Consider the following 21,178-nt stretch of genomic DNA (forward strand, 5'->3'; position numbering starts at 1 on the left):
TTTTAAATACTATGATAAAGGAGACATACACAAAACTCTTTTAACATCCTTTTGTGCTACTATGTGGGTCTCTACTGCCTCTATAAACACTCCAAACATGAAAAAAAATCTATCCATCCATTTTCTTTCATTGTTTGGTTTTAAGAATTATGACCCTAAAAGAAACATTTCAAAATGTCGCTGTTTGTGATGTCATAAACGGGGAAATTAGCATAGGACCACCCCTCATGTACAACAGAAAGCCGCTCCTGGAGGAGCAGCAGCTCTGAGCCCCAAGTTGAGTTTACTTCCTTGTCTGCTGAAACACCAACTATTACAAATTTACTTTGAAGTCAACTAAATTAAAGAGAACAAAAGGCCACAAACTGGCTCATTTTCACTGAATGAAAATTCTCTTTATACTTGCTTCAACTATGTTTCAACCCTCGTCTTTCTACCATAAGGGCTAATGAACGACATGGTGTCTCGTGGGTCAATAGCTGCTTAAGTGGGGGGTGGGTGGGCTTGGCCACCTCAAGCTTGTTTTCTTGAAGTGACAAAGCCCTAAAACTGCTCACTCTGGAAGGTACTGAAAATGTCAAGGATAAAACCGCTGAGAAAACTGAGAAAACATGTTAAATGTTAAATGGATAATGGCCTATACTTGTATTGCACCATCTTAGAGTTCTATAACCCCCCCAAGGCGCTTCACAACACAAGTCATCCACCCATTCAGATGCTGGTGATGATGAGTTACACAGCAGCCCTGGGGTGCACTGACTGAAGCAAGACTGTCGAACACTGGCGCGACCGGTCCCTCTGACCAGCACCAGAAGGCAAGGCGGGTTAAATGTCTTGCCCAAGGACACAACAGCAGCATTCTCTGGCGGGAGCCGTGAATGAACCTAAAACCTTTCGATTACTGGACAACCAGCTCAACCTTCTGAGCTACTGCTGAATATAACTGCTGAAATTGCCTTGAGTAAGAGGGATTTAGTGCAAAGAACTTCATAAACATGTCTTGTATCAACCATAGAACTATTACAACTTAAGAAAACGGTCATAACATGTCTCTTTTAAATGCTTCTTCACAGTGTATTTCTTCCACACACAGACAAAACACTTTGGGTTAAGGTATTCTACTTTCATTTAATTTGACACATTATTGGAGTTTGTGGAAAGTGACAGACATGCAGGATGAATGTGTCCAAGGAAAAATATGTAAAAATAAGTAAATAAATAAACTGAGAAAAAGAAGAGTTGGTTTAAACAGGAAACATGCCAATTGTGTAGAAAATATGTGGATTTCAAATCTGCACTACAAAGCTCCGCAAAACGGGATTAATTCTTCTCCGTTTTCTTGATAAATACCAAGAACACCCGGAAATGTGCCGACTGCTTTTGAGGAGTGACAAGAGGTGTCGGCACGTGTTTATGTGTGAGTGTGTGTGTGTGTGTGTCTGTGTGTAGTGTGTGAGATTCAATTCAATTCAATTCAAATTCAAAGATAATTTATTAATCCCAGAGGGAAATTAGAGTTTCAGTACACACAATTCTGAGATCAGACATACATACATAGGCATAGACACATGACAAGAATTGGTGACTGTGGTCATTCGCAACCCGAGTTGCCCTACCTTAATGGAGATCAGAGGGTTTACATGAGGATTGAATCAGGTGGAGGAAAAAAAAGACACTTCAGAGTTACCCTCCACAGGGAGGGCAGTTTTGCTATGCAAAAAACACCTCAGACAGAAATGCAACAGACTTCAGACATTACACAACATAAGTGTCCACTAGGTGGGGAGGTAGGGTTGGGGGCTATCCACACATCAGTGCATGCAGCCATGATAAGCAGCGCTCGTCACCTCCGTTTGGACAGGGGAAGGAGGTATTTGGATTAGAGAGCACAGTGACTCCTGGAAACGATTCAACGGCCTTCACTGGTCGCAGTCCCGCCCAGGCTGGGATAGGGAGACAGAGTTACCATGGCGACGGCAGCATTCCACGTTTCTTCTGAGGGGGAGTAATCTCTTCAGCCTCACAGGCTCAAGGGCACCAGATTCAGATAAGAACTTGTTTTGGGGCCAGACAGAGATAATTTCCTCTCTGTCTTAAAGTTCTGTTGATCTCCAACCCCTCTAAATCCAATAATGGCGTAAATTAATCTGTCCCAATCCGTGCTGACCCGTCAACTCTATCCTTGATGGCATCAACCTTCTGTGCCAAAGTCTTAATCTCAGCCAAAGTTCCAAGCTTACGACTCATCTCGACAATCATATGAGTTTGTGCATTCACAGCGCGGTTTAATCCATCCCTGAGCTCCGGGATTGAGCCAATATTCCTCGACAGCTCCTTAATTTTCTGGTAAGCCAGGTAACCGCTCAGGCCAAACAGCACGAAACCTGACACCGACACCACGAATATCCAGACGTCTTCAGAATCCTCTACTGACAGTTGAGAGAGGCAGATCAGGTTCCACTGTTTCCAGGAGTCCATGATATGCCCAGCTGTCTCTGTCCCAGAGGGGCACCCGGGAGCCCCTTCTCCCGTTCTCATCGTTGAAAAATTTTTGTCAATCACGTTGAGAGACCAACTGATCAGGTCCATTTTAATAATTTCCAGTTTCCAGTTCCCAGAATAAATGCAGAAGTGCCGTACACCCAAAGACAGACAAAAAAAGCCTTGGGATAAGATAGGGAGGAGAGGAGGAAAAAAGCATCTGAACTCTCCAAGAGCCGGAAGAAGTTGCCGTTTGTGCAGAGCTGAGTTGGGTTATTAATCCTGTCACAGTCCAGCTTTTTTACCGGTCAAAGGATGAGAGGGGAAAAGTGAGAGAGGGAAAATGAAGGAAGACAGAGGAAGATGTGAGGTGAGGAAATGCAGAGAGGAGATGGAAGAGACTGAGAAAAGGAGAGGTGGAGAAGATATTGATTCAGATCTTAGGAGAATCACATCACAAACTAATTCGCTGACTGCAGGCTGTGACACCTTTACTGTAATTTATCTTGTCATGCTGGAGCACCACCTTTCTGGTGTCTGCACCAGACTGCTGAAAACTTTCTCTAGAAGTTCAGTGTTGATGCTTTAGCTACAAGTTTTGCTCCCCTGCAAACTACTCTGAAGGGGCGTGTCCCTTTTCCTGCAAAACACCGACCTAAAAAGCAAGACAGTAAAACATCTAGAACAATCAATAAAAACATAAAATCTAAAACAGAAACACTAAAATCATCAACATCGTCATCATCAAATGTAAAATCATTTGGAAGTTTAATATTTTACTGTTTTAGAAAATTCCGATAAGGAGACTATTGGGTTCAAATAAAACAACAAACCACACCAGATACTTCATTTCGTTATTTCACTCATATTTTTCATTTTTTCATTGGTATTTGATTTTAAAGCTCATCTATTTCTGTTGTTAGTTGAAAAGTATTTAAATAATTAACCCTCTGGAGGCAGGCATTGCAGATTTGCAACAGTTAAAACCAACCTACCTGGTGACTCCACAGACATTTTTCATGAGCATTTTTTAACTCAGAAGTACCCCTGAAGGACTTAGTTGTTCATCCTTTTATCAAAACTTATTTTAAGCCTGAGAGGGTTAAAAATTAACAAAAAGGTCAAATGCACAAAAATGCTAACATCTATTCACATAAAGTGCACCCTCTTCTTTTTTCTAAAATAATCCTGACTTTACAATTTCAGAGAAAGTCCCAATTTTATTATAATAAATTTATGCATTTATTAATTGAAAACCTTATAATTATTGATAAAAGGTAACCCTTACCTGACTTTATTTTGTTTTATAGTAGCCAATTAGATTATGATGAATGATTTTGTAAATAAATTAAACTAAAAAAAAATGTATTTTTTATAAGTTGTACGTCGTTTACATGTGCTACCCTTGTCCACATTTGTGCCCGTACCTGGCCACCCCCAAATCTTTCTAGACACGCCACTGTTACTTTGAAAAACACATCCCAAAGTAAAGATAATTAAATAGTTAAATACAAATAAGAGAAATTAAAAATAAACGGAAGGCCTAGCATAAGTCTGTCATGTCAGAGATGTGCTGAGAAAAATGAAGTTACAGTCGTTTTGGTCTAATCTTTAAATTAAAATCCTGCATAATTAGATAGCTGAGTGTTAATGACTCTCAGCTAAAACATTTTAGCTCAATATCTGTACAACTGACTGATCCGTACCCATTTCTGCGTTTGATAAAGTTGATTAGCAGCCAACTCCCAAAACAAAGCAGTTATAGATGCTGATCTACTGAAAACTTTCTTAGTGTTTTTAAATAAATCTGCCCAACATCTTCTTCTGTTTTTATTCAGTTAAATAAATTGTGTTCAATAAGAATAAAAACAGGAGTTAAAGATGAGACTACAGCCCTCATAGTGCATCTGTCAAGATTATTCTAAACTAAAAATCACTTCCTTCAAAACAAAATGCACTAATCCAGATTATTCTGCTTGTTTTTTTTAAATGCCCTTCTTTTTACATGAATGAAAGCTTTTGGAGAACTGTGAGATTAGTGGCACACATATCAAACAGCTGGTTATTTTTGTGATCTTCTCCTCGAGGAAGGGAAACAGTGTGTTTGTTGCAGACAACAGGTGCAGAAACAGCAGGAACCGACGAGACAACACACTCCTACAAATGCCCAGAGATGAGTTTGACTCAGATAAACACAAACCGAAGCTTTTAAGAGAACAAACTGGCCGTTCAGACTCACCGTCTTCCTTGCACTCCTCCGGCGGCTTTGCTTTCTTTGCGAGTCGAGGATCGAGCCACGACGTGGTTTTGGTGTTGTGACTGGAGGAGAAACAGAGGTGTAGATGAAGGTGGGGGCTGGTAGCAAACGAAAAAGACTGACGGAAAAAATAAAAGAGATGACGCGAAATGCCACCAACATGATCGTGGTTCTTCACGTGTGCGGGGGATTTCTGAGGGAAACAAAGCGCCTATTAATCCACTAATTAGCCTCCTGCCACTAATTAGAAAGGGCGAGAGGAAAGTTACTCCTGCAGGATGTATACACATTCCACAGATGCAAAAGTTTGGTGATCAGCAGAAGTCACATCAATTATTCATCATAGAGTTTACTCAAGGCCAAACACAATCCACGATTTTAAACGGGATTATTCTAGTATATTTTACTTGATTTATTCTAGAAATAAACAAAATATGCAATAAATGGTTAGTTGGTACAAAAAATGTCATTTCTGTTTATTTTTTATGTGAGGTTGTAATGAGTGGTCCGTAGCTCAGCAGTCAGTTGGAGGGATTTGAGTTTGGAGATACTTGAGTGAGAAAAATCAGATAAGATTGCACCCAAAAACAAACAAACAAAAAATGTCTACCGGTGCATCATTTCCAGGAACTAGAACATATCACAGTTGAGCTTCAGATGGCAGGTTTTGGAGTCTCGTTTCCTGATATTTGGACATCTCGCCTCAGATTGCATAACAGCAATGCTACCACTGATTTACAACTCTAATGCTTTATCTCCACAAATAATAATAATAATTATCAAACTTATGTAGCGCTTTATTAGGACACTCAAAGATGCTTGTGTGAACTTTCTCATTCACACATTGCCAGTGATGGTAAGCTACTATGTAGCCACAGCCGCCCTGGGGCGGTCTGACAGAGGCAAGGCTGCCATTTGGCGCCGTTGGCCCCTCTGACCACCACCAACACAGGCAAGTTGGGTGAAGTGTCTTGCCCAAGGACACAACAGCAGAATACCTCTGGCGGCAACTGGAATTGAGCCCATGACCCTCCGATCATGAGGCAACCCGCTCTACCACCTGAGCTACTACTGTCCCAAATAACACAAGCCTGGAGGAGGTCTGCAGTGTGGTGAAGTTGCTAATGCTAAAGGTTAGTTTCTACTAGCCGAACTGTTCTTTGCCGCTTCCTGGACGCTAAACCAACAACAGCCTTCTCCGCCATGAGTCTAGATGGGTGAGTCCATGAATGTTAAGTGACAGTGTGACGTAGATCTGTCAGGCTTTTCAAATCCTAGAGTTTTACCGTCTAATTTCTATCAGAAGATAATGCAAGGAGATAGGTGTAGGAGACTATTTTCATGTTCACGACAAACTCAGAGTGACTGATTATATCAGAAATAATTATCAAAAAAAATTGTTTTTCAGTTTTCCACACCTTTAGGAAAATGTACCTAATATTAAGTAGTGCTGTTTTTCTTGGTAAGAATGTTTTTATTTTTAGACTAAAAATAAGATAAAATGTCTGAAAATGAGGCTTTTCTTCTTCTCCTAGAAATCAACTTTTGCAGTGAAGACAAATTAGAAGGTTACTTAGATACGTGGCACATGGAACATGCTGCTGAACTTCATAACCTTCAATGTTCAAGTAATGTAATCAAAGTTAAGAGGAGTAACTTTTAAAACAAGCCTTCTCCTGAGTAGCTGTTTACACATTGAAATCACCTTGATTGCTGTAGGAAAAACATTAACTTTACTCTGAAGTACCTCATAAATAAGCAACCCCAACAATCATTTTCATGGAATTAGGAGCTGAATGGAGGCTAAAGTCTTCATGAGGTTAACGTTCATCCCTCAATTATCTTTTTTCACTTGCCACTCACTAAAGGTTAGAATTTGAATTTATGGGACTACAAATGGCTCCATATTTTTCTTGTTTGTATTCAAAAAGTAACAAAAACCAGCTTTAGGAGGCGTTTCTGTCTCACAATTTAATGTAGTGCAACCCTATTATAATGATGTCAACAAATACACCCAAAACATTTTTTTTAGTAAGATTTGAGAACAAAATGTACAAAAAGAAAATTAAAAAGTGTGTTTTTCTCGTACTCTATGAAGTAAACTTCTCCCTTCTCAGTGTAGGCCATCTCCCAGTTGTCAGGCAGGGGACCCAGCTCCTCCACGTCTACGTCCGGGACTTTGGACGGGGATTTGGAGGGAGATTGTGTGGCCTCCTCCCCTTCAGTTGCAGGCTCGGATGATGCTGGGGCCTGGCTGGACCCTTCAACCGCTACCTCCCCAGAGGCGTCTGTGCTCTTGTCCTCATGCTCACTCGACTCTGTGGAACACAAAAAGCACAAAAACAGAGATATTCTCACATGCAGACCTGAATGCACACCACACACGCCATGCATGATGAGTCAGAGTCGAGCCACTGCAGAGCTACAAACCCCCAGGAGACATAGGGAGGGAGGGTAGGGGGGACGGAGTCTAAGAACAATCAGCATGAGCAGAAAACAACGTGGATATGTCAGAAACCGAGAAACAGAGGAAGACGGAAACTATAGGGGTCAGAGATTGAGTCACGAAGAGAGGGGGAAGCTTTCAGATGAAGGAGAAGGGCTGGTGGCGTCTGAGTTAGATGATGAGTAATTTAAGTAGGAAACGCCGTAAAATTCCTGCAAGACCTCAAGAAAAAAAAGTGAAAGACCAAGAAATTGCTTGTTGAACTCTTCACCGTTAAATCTAGGCGGCTATTTTGTCCGGATGTCTAAAATTTCCTGAAGAAACTTGAAGTGGTAAAAGTAGCAAACACTAGAGGAAAGTGAAAGAAAACATGACAAGTTTCGACAACAGATGATGGAGACAGATGGGGACGGAGGAGGAAGACGAGAGGGCAGCAAAGACAGGACCATGGGGAGGAAGGAGAAAAAAAAACAGGAGGTCAGGAGGGTGAGGACCGCAAATGAGAGGAAGGGAAAAAGAGAGGAGTGGTGGAGTATTATTAGTAACAAGGACAAAAGCCAGTGGCGGAAAGACAACAAGAGATGGAGAAACGAGAGGACAGATGGACGGGAGCAAAAACCTTTATGAGACCAGTGACTAAAAGTGGAGGCATTAAGGTGACCTTGTTCATACCGTTACATGTGTTAACCTTTGAAGTTCACACTCATGTAAGCAGAGTCTGTTAACATTTGTAAAAAAATGCTCAGGGTGCAGGTTTTTATAGCCACAGACACAAATCTGGACTGTTGGAGAGAAGAAACTTGATCTTTTTAAAATAAAAAAGTAGAACAAGCTTGTTTCTCTGGTTTGAATCCGCTCCAAGACGGGGATAAAAAATGCTCGTGGAGCACGTTTAGCAGCAAGAAGATTAAAAACTTGGCATCAAAACATCGAAAGAGAAAGCAGTTTCTGTCCTGCTTTGCTCCACAGTACCTGGTGTGATTGCGACCCCGTTGCCATTGACGACTGGGATCTCCTCTTCCTCCTCCTCAGGTGGCTCCAGGCTGGTGCGCTGCTCCATGTTGCTTACTGACTGGTTCCTCTTTCTCTTGCCCTGGGCGCTCGGCCGGGCTCCGGGAAGCAGGGCTTCACTCACATTCAGAGGAGGGGCTGCCGGGGACGGCTCCGCTGGAGGTTTTGGTGTGCCGTAGAAGTTATCTGAGGACAGAGAGGAGCAGCAACCTTGGCGTTACAGACCAAATGTGTGCTCACAGAGGTGACGTAACACAGCCTGGCTGCAGATCTGAATGGCTCGTGGATTCTGTGAGATTACTGCCTTTCAAAATGTGAAGAATGGGCCGTCTAGACAGAGTGGAGCAGAGATAACTAGGCTGAATTACTGTCTGGTAACTAATCATCTCCAATACAGCGAAGCCCGATCAATGCTGCGAAACCTGCTGGCTCAGGTTTCAGGACGAACTGGCTGATTGGATGTCTGAGAAGACGACCTAACACAGATATGTTTTAATAACTTCTACGATAAATTTGAATTTTGCTCGATGATTCAATAAAAAAGCTACAAAAACTCCATCACATTTACGAGCCATTCCAGTCATGATTGACTCATCACTTCAAATCCTTTTGCAGTTTATCCCGAAAACACACAGCGAACACAGCAGTGCATCTTGTCAAAATAAGAGTGTGAAATGATGCTGCTAAGACACCGTTGTACATCGCTCTGGATAGGCTTTATTTTAAAATCATCAACTTTTCTGGTTATATAAAGCCTAAAGTATGACATTGACTTTTTAAAGAGACTACAGATTCGGACTGTTGGTGGGTGGCAGAGTTGTGCTGTTTGGTGGAGATTAAAACAAAAAAAAAAACATATTTAGAAAGAAAAATTATTTTAATGGCACTAAGATCCCTATAAATAAGAAAAGTTGCTAACGTCAGGCTCCTACGTGACTCACAAGCTGGAAATCAATCTTGATAAGAAAACATGGACAGGCGGTGTTGCTATTAAAGTACAGAAAAGCTGCTATGGAAGGGTAGATGTTCAAGCAGATGGCAAAAAAAGAAGAAGAAAAAGAAGACAAAAGAAGAAGGAGAAGAAGAAGAAAAAGTAAAAGAAGAAGAAAAAAAGAAAAAGAAAAGAAAAAGAAAAAGAAGAAGTTGTTTTTGTGTAGCACCGTTTAAGATTAAACTCATAAGGGAATTCAGAGCACAATTAAGAATGTTTGAAATTATTTGATACAAAACTTCATTTTAATAACAAAAATGAAATAAAACATTTTAAAAAGATTAATTAAACATTAAGATTAAAAAACAAAAATGAAAAAGAAAAAAAATGACAACCCAAAAATATACAGGATAGAAAGAACTTTGAGTGTGTGAGGGTCAAAACTGCCCCTTGTTCTTCTTTTTTTTAAATGAACACAAAACAGATTTGTAGTCTTCAGAAGGGGAGAAAGTGGAAGATATTACAAAATTAAAATGTGCTAATTGTGACAAAATAATGTTAATAATAATAATAATAATACACATTTTTGGTTTTGTTGATTACATGTTTTATGATTAGTCAAACTTAAATTTAAATTAGAATTTGATTAATTGCAACTCTGATTTTGGAGATTTTTCATGAATGTCCAATTTTCTGTCTCACTGCACGTGTCCACTAGCCTGGCCTGCCAGACTCGTCCTCTGTTTAATTGATTAGATACAAGAAATCAGTGAGAGTGCAGCCACACACAGGAAAACAGGTGTTAAAGCTAATGGAATATATAATTAGATCCACTTATTTGAGCTTTATTTTAATAGACAAATATGCCGTAAAGTCACACAATAATCTTATTTTCTACACTTTTGGCTTAAATACGAGTTCCTGTTGCTGCAGAGCTAAATTTTCTGACTCACTAGTTTGTTGACTCTCAAAGCCCCGACCAGCTGTCAGCTCCTCTTAATTAATCTCACTTTTATTCAACTGTTGCTTTGGACAGATATGGTAGGCACACTTAGAGGGTGATTATTACTCCATTAGAAGGAGGAACCATGTCTAAACTGAAGGGGGAGTGTGTTTCAATAAGAGGAGACTTCCCTCCAAAAATAGTTCAGAATTCTAAACAAAGATTTCCTCCTTTTTCTGCTTAATTTTGCAATAAACAGTTATAAAGTAATCAGTTCATATGTGGGTTTATGTAATGGCTTTTGTAAAGCACTTGTTGATTTTCACTTCTTTTATTGTGAAAGCTCCACATGATGTGATTTTCCTCAAACTAAAGGAAGACAATAGAAACATTTGACATCAGTAAGAAAAGTGGTTTTTCTTTGAATTCTGCAGTTTTACCACAAATGTCAATACCAAGACGCAGGCTTAACAGCCGAGGATCGTTTTCCCTAATTTCAGTTTTCTAGTAATTATTTTAAGTTTCCGACAAATGTAGCTGGTTCACAATGAAAATGTCTTCAGATGGCCAGGAAACAAAACAACACCTCAGCTGCCGAATCAGAGGACGAATTTATCTGTAGAGCATCCTGACAGTTTGATTTTTAAGCTGTAACTTAAATAAGTAGGAATCAAGATGTTAATGAAACCTCAGAGATGGATAAAACCTCTAACACCTGTCTTGCCATTTCTTTCTCTTATTTAACTTATTTTTATTGTTTTTATGTAGTTTTGGAAATATTTTAGAGTCTGCATGATGCCTTTTCTAATACATTTGGATATTTTTCCTTTGCATTAAATGCATAAAAACTAATCTGGCAGATTATAAATATTCAGTTTTGAGAGGAATGGAGAAGGATGTGATTGTGGTTTTAAAACCACATTTTCATTTCCTGTTAAAAGAAATATTGGCTTTCGACAGGACTGAATCGATTATCTGAGCGGGAAGAATTCATGAAATTTTTGATGAAACATTTTGAAAACTGCATTGGGGTGGGCGGTATAAACGGTATATGGTAGAAATTATATTAATTTGGCCAACGGTTTGACTATATCGGCCTATCGAGGTAGCGCATGTTGATGACGTCATCAAGCGGCGTCGTCTGTTGAGGCTGAAAGCATGGAGCCTGTGGTGGAGGAGGTTCTCGTAAAGAAAACCGGTGCAACATCGGTCAGTTGGACTTGGTTTGGCTTTAAGGAGTCGGATGTGGAGCAGAACAATATAATCTGCAAAGTATGCTGGAAGAAAGTATTAGCGAATAGAGGGAATACATCTAATTTGTTTTACCACCTCAAAACGAAGCACGTTGTGGAATACGAAGAAAGCCAAAAACTACGTCCTCAACAAACGCCCAGTCAGTCGAGCGGTCAGAAAAAAGGTGGTCCTACACACCAGCAGACGGATATTTTACAAGCATTTGCTAAAGTCACTCAGTATGAGAGAAATAGAGAAATAATCAACGGTGGATTGATATTACAAATGCCATTACCACGTACCTGTGTAAGGACATGGTGCCGTTTCTTACAGTGGAGAAAAGCGGCTTTTGGGACATGATTAAGACACTCGATCCACATTACGAGGTACCGAGCCGCAAACACTTCAGCCAAACAGAGATGCCAAAACTGTACGAGAAAGTCCGCTAGCAAGTAAAGCAAGAAAATTAATAAATTTTCTTAAAATGGCATTTTATACTGTTTGAAGTGTGTTTATTCTGCTGCTGCAATGTATCTGGTATGTGAGTATGTTTAGAAACAGTCGTTTTTGACATATATACAAAAGAAAGTCATGTATCGCAATATACACCGTTACCGCACATTTTTCAAATTATATCGCAATATAGATTTTAGGCTATATCGCTCACCCCTACTCTGCATAAATAAATATATCATCTAAAGTATTGGGACACCCCACCAAACCAGTGTTTCCACAGGGCTCAGTGGGTCAGGAAATGTGCAGAATGTGAGACCAGTTTGGGAGGGATTGTTGACCAATGAACTTAAACTGACAGAATCTAAACCTGGCCACCAGGTTTTCAGAAAAGATGATAAAATACGATTCATTTGAGCAACAGTAACATAAACAATGGAGCCAAGTTTACCCATTTTTAACAATTTGTACCTTTTAATCCCAATACTATCACCATTAAACTTTGATTATGTTTGAAAAGAGTAGTTTCTGGAAGCAAAATGTACAAGATGTAAGTTCTGAGGGAAGTTTTAGCAATGCTGAATGTGTTCTTTCTCAGTATTTTGATGGATATCAACCAGTGGTACCTTTCAGCATTTTTATAAGAACACTGTAAATCTAGATACTCTGTCTGTCTGTCTATCTATATCCCCCCCTCGTTTATGCATGTCTGGAGTAGTTTTGAGGTCTAGAAAGAGAATTTAACATTCTGAGGGACATACACAAACAACTCTGGAACCATATTGGGGACATGATTAAGCTGGAAAGGAGAATTTAAGACACAGTGTTGAGTTTGTGTGACATTTGCACAAATTTAGAAATTTATTTGCAGTTTGACACAGGAAAAACTACCAAAAGTTCCACAATTCACAGTGAATTTACAGAATTTCAAGCTGAGGATGTGTGTGCTATAATTGTGTGTCCAGCTGGTTTTAGCCCAGTGAGATGGTGATGTCAGAGTCCCAAAAACTAGGTTTCAAACATATCATCAGTTGACATTACTGAAGGGTCACAGCCTGTAGAAATAAAACATGCATTTTAAAGTATGAAATAAATAAACTATTTATCTTTCAGGTTATGGAAACATGAACAGATTTCCTTCTTACTTTCTCACTGAAACGTAAAGAGTCTTTTTTTGAAAAGCACCCTTTTTGTAATCCTCTAAAGAGTTAAGTTCACAAAGAGGAACAACATTTTTAAAGAGAATCAGGTCCAGTCATTGTTTACGGTTTCTGGAAGTACTTGAATTGGTTCAAAGGAGGATGGAGGATACAGGAGGCAGGACATGAAGTCAACTCTGCTGTTAATTCTCAGAGGAGGAGTCTTTTTCTTTCTAACATGAGCTCATTTTCTAACCGGAACGTTTTTATTCTCCCATTCTTCTATTTGGGACAATATCCAAAAAATCTCACGGGTGCCGTACAAGTGTAAAAACATTAAAGGTCAAGTGCAAAGACAAGTGAATAAAGCAAAGAAGGAAGGAGGAGGCAGTGAAGAAATAAAAAAACCCAAAGGGATCAGGATTTATGACGTCGAAAAGGCCGATAGACATTAGGAGCTGTATTAAAGCCTCCACTTCCTCAGTTCCCCTGCTGCTCTCGAGACAAAATTAACACATCCTGCCACAGATGTAAAAGTGCACACAGGTAAACAAAGACTCAAGTATGACACTGCATAAGCAGTAAAGCACGCACCTGTGCAGGCTTAAAGCCGACCTGATGAGACGCTTCAGAGAACATAAAGCACAAGGAGATACGTTTGAGCCCTTGTGCCTCTCGCTGGTTTCAAAGCTAAATGTTCCCCTGATGGTGAGCATGAAGGCACCTCAGCTTTAGTACAGTTACATCCACCCTCAGCTGTGACTCACCTCACAAGGTTACATACGTGCACAAACAATGACAACCACACAAACAATATAGGTAATTTACAGAACCCACTTGAAATCAGGCTCCTTTGTTGCCATTTTGCATCATTTTAAATGATCTCTAAAGTTAAAATTAGTCAAAGAAGATTTTCATTTTATATTTGACCTTAATAGTCTTGCAGCTTTATTAAATGTTTCCTGTACTGCTACAAACCAGGAAAGAGTCACGACTCAAACCATTTCTCTTCAGAAACAAAATGCTTTATCCCACTTTTACATAGAAAGCACGCTTCATTCAGTGAAAATAAACCTTTAATTCATCTGATTATTAATATTATTTTAATATGTCACCCAGACGTAATGCCTTCTAAAAATACATTATTTTCATCTCCTCACCTCAGATCTTTCCTACTCCCTTATTTCTTAATTTAATGTGAATCAGATAAACGAGTTGCAGCACCTCCAGTGCAGCCAGCCAGAGAGAGACAGCTTCCCCCAACGGGCACAACTAAGCTCTGTGTTGTGGGGAAACATACTTTTATGGTGGCGTGTGCACGTGCGAGATGGGAACACACTCACGAACACACCCGTGCCTGTAAGCCCCTTCACATGCACATTTACGCACAATTTGTGTGAGCGTGGCTCGACCGCTTTTAACATTTCTTCTAGGGAAATGAACCAGCAAATCCTCAATCTGCAGATGTATCACTGACAGTGTAGCAAAGCGGAGACACACAGACTTGACGTGACGTGGAACTGGCATTAGTTCAGCTGACATGCACTCAACGCTCCACAGCCACAAGGGGAAGCCGTAATGCTCAGTATATGTTGAGGCAGAGGCCTCAAGTTTGTTTGCTTAGGCTGTGTACAAGAGCATCACCTGACACATCTGATTAATCAAGTAAATATATTCACGCTGAAGCACGAGAAGGCAGAGGGAGTTTCAAAATAGCCCCGCGCCCAGTTTTTGCACCCCAGGCACCTGCTCTTGTCTCGCAGATGCTCCCACATCTCACCTTCATAGGTTCCACTCTCTAACAGGGCTCCACTTTGCTCCAGTTCCATAAAACGCTCCACGCTCACAAAACTGTAGTCCACCCCAGGCACCTCCCCCTCCTTTGGCTGCCTGGTGGTACCTGCAGAGAGGGGGGGGGGGGGGGGAGTAGAGAAGGAGAGGTCATTATTGCCAAATAGGACACTTGAGAAGAAAAGGCAGGAAGGCAGGAAGAGAGCCAAGAAAAAAAGGAGGGCTGGTCAGGAAAAGACAGCAGATTTGAGGCTAGAGAGTGTATGAGAGGAAGTGGGAGGGGAAGGGAAATGGAAGTGAAGAGGCTGACTGAGGAGTCATCGCTTGTGATCGCCAAATCCATTCACACAATTCTCTGAGAGTGACAGTGAGAGACAAATGGAAGGGAGCAGCAAACAGCAAAACACCATCGCTCAGTGCCTACAAGCCAATCTGATGCTGCTTCAGTAATGACTGGATCAATATGGCAGTTTTAGCAGGCATAAGTCAAACCCCCTTACATAGCCCACAATACAGTGCCGATTGGATCACTGTGGAAACAGCGGGAAAGCAGAGGCACCACATTACCATGCAGCAATTAGAGCCTTCCTACATCAATGCTCTGGAGATCTTCATCAGTGCAGCAGCGTCAAGGCTCGGCTGCGTAATGGCAGCGAGGGGAGTTTTGAGTTTAATGAGGTGCTGTGTTTGTGTCCCTGCCAAGTGGACTTTCAGCTCAAGCTCAGTGAAATCTGCCAGTGTTGATCCCTGCTCTCTATCGATCATGCCAGAAAACAGTCGCTCGGCCTGGCGAGAAGCGGGAGAACGCTCTTTTCCCAGACCTCCGGCCCACATGCCAACATCCAAGGTGGATTGATCTGGCTGTGCAGCGAGGCGGAGAGAGAAAGATTTCAGTCAGAAAGAGCAAATCAGCGGTCCTCGCAAAGCTGAAATGTGTACAGGTTTGAATGAGAGGTGTAAAACGCTTACTGGGATGATAGCAGCGGCGCGAGCTGAGCCAGATTAGAACGGCAGGTGACGGATGTGCGGTGGACTCACATATGGTGCTCACACACATATGCACACTAACTCTCCACAGACTGTGATGTCTTAATCATTAGATCTCTATTGATCGTCTGTCACCACGTTACTCCTGCAGTGCATCTACTGAACCTTCTCAGCTGAATTCAAGTCACTACGGAGAGAAAAGCAGGCATCTTATCAACACCTAATGAGAAATAAAAAAGATGTCCTGATCGTCAAACCCTGATGGCGTTTCTCCAGCAGCAGCTGCACAGCGCTGTGCATTCAAATGCGCTGGTTCAACGCCTTATTTCTCCTGTGTGTGTTCTTTTAAATGCAGCCTCTGTGAAACACTTTGGTTATTCTCCAGCTTGTAATGCGTTAAACAAATAAGAACTGATTGTTTAAAACAAGAGTTTACAACATTTTTTTAAAATAATTTTTGCAATTTTTGACCTTTGAGGGGCCATCTGAGCTGAGGAACCTGAACTCAACTATGGTGATTTTAAACAAGCTTGTACTCCTGCCTTTGTTGAGGTCATTTAATGATAAAATGCATGGTCTTTACAATTCGATAGGTAAAAGGAAAAAACTGCACGCACACCATGTGATTAAATCAAATCAGGATCTTAATAATTCACAGGATGAACTTCTCCTAATGTTGTCCTAATGAGCTTCTTTTCAGTCAGACATTTTGGGAGACAATGTGTGAATGAGAGCAGCTTTTTAGGGAGATTTGGTGACATTAGGATGAGAAATAAACAGGCACAGAAAACAGGAGAGAATTCAAATCGGGTAAATAGCTGGAAGAGAGAAGAACACAAATTTGATGTGATAGGCCTAATTACTGCGTGATGCCATCTACCCACATTCAGCAACATTTTTAAACACTTGATTTCTTGACAAATTGATGAGTAAATTTGAAATAAATTAGTTCATTTGGGGAGAGTGAAATTTAATCAGAATATGAAGTTGATTGTTGTAAAACTAAACTCTGTTGTAGAACTAGATGAGATGGACTGAATGTAGTTTATATGAGGTCTGAATGATGGTGGCTAGAGTTTAAGATTGCCAATGAATTGGTTGCTGCAGCCCTAATGCGCGCGCGCGCATGCACGCACACACACACACACACACACACACACACACACACACACACACACATGCAGGATATGACAACGAAACATTCCAGCGAAGAGATCCTACTGTGTTGATGTTTAGCAAGAAACTGTAAAAGAACGAAAACAGTTGTTTGTTTTTGCACCTTTGTCTAGACTCCGGCTGGAGTTACGAGACACAAAACAACAGGATTATAGTAAATAATAGTTTGCCATTGCATTCATTCTATGGTCACTGTTCAGACTGTAGGGCCTATCTTTATATATTGAATAACAGCATGAGGTGTAATAAATACCTTCCCCGCCTGCATGAGTTGACTCATCTGTCCTGTGACTCAGTCAGTGTAAATGTTTTGCATCAGTCGCTTCACAAAGGCTGAAAAGCCTCTAGAATATTAAGTTATTATAAAGGATTTTTTACACAGTGGGGACGGGGAGCTGCTGATGCCAACTGACGGTTGGGGTCTGCGAGTTGAACTCCTGTCCTGGGTATCTCAAAGCTATGGTTGTTGTAGGATTGTCTTGGTCGACACACATCTCTGGAACGCTGCACGGACATCCGGGTCGTGCATGTGGAGCGGAAAACTGAGGTGGTGGTCCCACTAACCCTAACCCTAACCTTGGAACAGCTCTTTACCTTGCTAGAGTGATAGAGGGGGTATGGGAGTTTGCTCAATCAGTTCAGATGTGTTTTGTGGGTTAGGAGAAGGCTTACGGCCTAATCCCCAGGGGCACTCTGTGGGGGCAACTCAAGGAGTAGATGGTCCTCTGTTAAGGGCCCTTAAGTCCTTGTGCAGTACGTCCGGTCTGGTTCATGGTGAGGGTTGTTTGGCTCAATCTTATGTTCATTTCACAAGGCAGGAATTTTAAATTGTCTTATGATTTTACAAAACCTGAAAGACCACGCGTGGCGATGAAAAATCATCAGTATAACAGTTTTGGTAACAGTTTTGGTTTTACAGTGTGTGGTGTGTGGCCACACAGCAAGAAACACACACTACACACAAACCAATTTCACACAAGAACATTCCCCGGTTGGACAGGAAATCTCCCAAGATCAATTGTGACTTTGGAAAACAAACATGAAGGAGGGAGAGCATAGACTGTACTTCCGTCGCCTCGCTATATGATTGGTTAAACGTCACATTCAACAGGCAGCTTGTTTGTCCCTGAGAATCAGACAAAGGACACCCGGATTTGTAATCAAAACATTTCTGAGGTCCTTCTGAGGGGAACCACAACGCTTTCAACACACAACACATGGTAGGAGTATCTGATAATAAGATTATCTTTAGAGCCAATAGAGTAATCAGGCAAGTTTTTAAAAATGTCAGAAGGGGAGGATTGGGTCAAAAATTGGCACGATTATCCTGCTGGGTGAACCTGACCTTAGCGATAGGCTAGGAAGCTCAGACATCTGGGAGAAAGTCAAAGTAGAACAACTGTTCCTTTGTTTTGGGAGAAAGTTGAGGTGGTTCGGGCATTTGAATGAATCCAGGACTCCTCTAAGGGGAAGATTGTCAGACATGTCCTGCTGGCAGGAGGCCCCTAGGTCAACCAGAGAAATGCTGGAGATGTTAATGTCTCCAGGCTGGCCAGTGAAAACCTTGGTATCCCAGTGGTGGAACTGGTGGAGACTTCGGGGAGAGGATGGTTTGGGCCTCTCTGCTGGGGCTGCTACACCCAAAACTAAGACCCTGATTTTTCTACAGATTCACGTAAAGTATGGTGCATTTGTAAAGATGAGGGATGTCCACTCCACGACATGAAACCAAAGCTAAAATGAAAAATATTGCATTCTTTGAATGTAAAAGTCTGCTGCAGCGGCTCAGCCAGCCAGGCAGGGCCGGTTTCCTTCCAGAGGGTATATTTATTGATCTGTAAGATCAGAATGAAATTATTCTCCTGGCCACACCAGAGCCTGCTGGAATACTGATGACCTGCTGATGGCCTTCTCCTACAGCTTCCTCCACTGGACACACCAACTGAGCGGGGGGGGGGGGGGGGGGGGGGGAGCACGGCTGAGCTGGGAATATTGATTGGCCTTGAGATACGTAGATAGGCCAACTGTTCCTCATTCCTCCCTTCCTTTCTCGTCTCACAGCTCTGCTTCAAATGTTTCTCCACACTGTTGTTTTCCTCCGTTGCTGCTCACTCGTCCTCATCCCAACTCCGAGTACAAGCTGCCTGTGATGTAAACCTTCTCACTCACTGAGCAGGTCATTTCTTCCAGAAAAAAAATCCATGCTCTGCCCTTTCAACACAGTTTACAACTTTCTGTCTTTAAACTTCCTTTATCTATCTCTGAGAATTCCCAAATCCAGGCTGAAAGTGATAAAATGCGACCCATAATTGATGGCGAGAGGGCTGAAATCTCTGTGGGTCAGTTCAGAGAGTCTCTCTGTTTACATAATTAGCAGAGTCGTACAAAACAGTGTGGCAATTAATGTGTTGAACAAAAGAACTCAAATGAAAAGAAATGGCAGCAGACTGTACAGGCAACAATCAGTGAAGGCCTTCTGTTAACTACTGACTGAATGTCGTGTTGCTAATAAAGGATAAAGCCGGCTGCGAGCCAGAAATGGTCCTCGCTTTGCAATCAGCCAGTGCAGCCAAACCTCTCAGAGGTGACGCTGCGAGCAGCAGTCTGAGCACCACCGAGATTTATGACTTAAATGCCTTAAATAATGAAAAGCTTCAGAGCCGCCACTTTAGAGAATGAAGACATTCTCTGCTTCAAACCATGACACGTGGCTAATATATAATATTTTCACTAGGGAGCGCGCGTGAGAGCGAGAGGCGGGGACACAACAAGGGAAGTCCATTTGGATTTAAAGCTGGAATAGCTGATGTGCTGAAATAACTCAGCTGGGCGTCGGACGATGCGGGGACCTTTGCAAGATAGTGAACCGACAGAAGAGAAAAACAGCAGACGCAGCAGAGGAGGAGAAAGCCTGATTTGTTAACGTTGTGATGCAGCAGCCTTAAAGTGTGTTTGAGAATGCATACATGAATTTGTGCACATATTTGTATAATTACACAGGAAGTCACTGAGAGGGAGAAGCAGAGCAGCAGAGCTAAAAATAGACTATCGATGGACTGATTATCATAATAAAGGGTGGGGAAAAGGTGGTCCCATCAAGTCTGTGTGTGTGTGTGTGTGTGTGTGTGTGTGTGTGTGTGTGTGTGTGTGTGTGTGTGTGTGGGAACAAAGAGGTGGCTGGGTGGGAGGGTTTACTGCTCCTTTTTATTGCATTGGTTAATACTTTAATCTATATGCACACATTATTATGTTCCTTATAGCTTTGAGAGTCATAGCAACTAAAACAACTCAGCTTTTTGAGGTACATAAAAAAACAACACATGCTATGTTAATTCGGCTCTTTCACAAACCCAGATTTTAAAACGGGCTCTCGCTGTTCTACCTCGTTCATCACAGACAACAGGCTGTTCTGGGAGTTGAGCGAATTTATTACAAACACCGAAATCTAACAGGAACTAAAAATACTGAAAGGTGAACAGGTGTGACACCCATTCACAATAATTCCCAGGTGACCTGAGAGGAGGAATTTATCCATGATGGCACAGATGTGATCACACGGCTGTCTGTTAATGAGACAGACATCAAAACGCTGCACAAGTAGAAAAAAAAACACAAACATCAGTCTGGATGAATGCTTCACCTCTTTAACCTCGCTAAATGCAAAGTCTGTCATCAGGTGAGCAAAACCTTTCCCAGTTAAGATCACAAAAAATGGTTCAAATTCTTCTGAATGCTGCAGACCACATCAAAATCCTCCTGTTTGATCTAACTGTGCATCTCTGAAAAAGGCTGAGTCGAAGGTTACTGAAAGGGAGTTTAAATTTAAAGGAGACTCAGTTTTACAGCGATAGTAAAAAAAAAAAAAAAAGAGACAACAATGAAAAGACTCTGTCCTTAAAACCTTCTCCTTGTTCACCGAGAATCTTTTCCAGCTCCGTGGAAGCAGACTACATCAGCAGGAAGGAATGTGAGGACTTACTGCCTGTCTGTCTGTCTGGCTAATCATCTTGCTGTTTTAAATTGGCCTCCTCTTGTTTCCAATTTACCTCATTTCTCTTGCATCCATTTGTTCCTGTATTCTCTGTCCCCATTACTCTCTCTCCCTCTCTCCTTTTTAATCCACTCTCCCCTCCCCTCCCCTCGTTATCCTCCAGTCATCCTTCCTTCTTGCTCTGGCTTGCACTTTAGTACAGCATCTCACTCACTCCCAGTGTTCACCTGCTTCCCTCCGTCGCGGTTGGCAGATGTGATGTGTGACAGCAGGTCTACAGAAGAGGTATAATCAAGCACACACACTGGCATCCTTATTTACACTACAAAGTCCGGGCGG

The 21,178-nt window shown here is 41.5% G+C and overlaps 1 protein-coding gene across 8 annotated transcripts in view; it reads right to left on the minus strand.

Annotated features, from left to right (window-relative positions):
* magi2b (membrane associated guanylate kinase, WW and PDZ domain containing 2b) overlaps nt 1-21,178 on the minus strand; it is a 94,970-nt gene that overhangs the window by 24,250 nt on the left and 49,542 nt on the right. For all 8 annotated transcript variants that reach the window (XM_015964737.3, XM_015964738.3, XM_015964735.3 and 5 more), the window contains exons 3-6: nt 14,675-14,794; nt 8,157-8,381; nt 6,828-7,056; nt 4,721-4,800 (exon numbers count right to left, since the gene is read on the minus strand). In XM_015964737.3, coding sequence (XP_015820223.3) covers nt 4,721-4,800; nt 6,828-7,056; nt 8,157-8,381; nt 14,675-14,794 — 654 coding nt within the window. The remainder of the gene's footprint in view (nt 1-4,720; nt 4,801-6,827; nt 7,057-8,156; nt 8,382-14,674; nt 14,795-21,178) is intronic.

Source organism: Nothobranchius furzeri, chromosome 4 (assembly GCF_043380555.1).
Source record: "Nothobranchius furzeri strain GRZ-AD chromosome 4, NfurGRZ-RIMD1, whole genome shotgun sequence".
Taxonomy (NCBI): domain Eukaryota; kingdom Metazoa; phylum Chordata; class Actinopteri; order Cyprinodontiformes; family Nothobranchiidae; genus Nothobranchius; species Nothobranchius furzeri.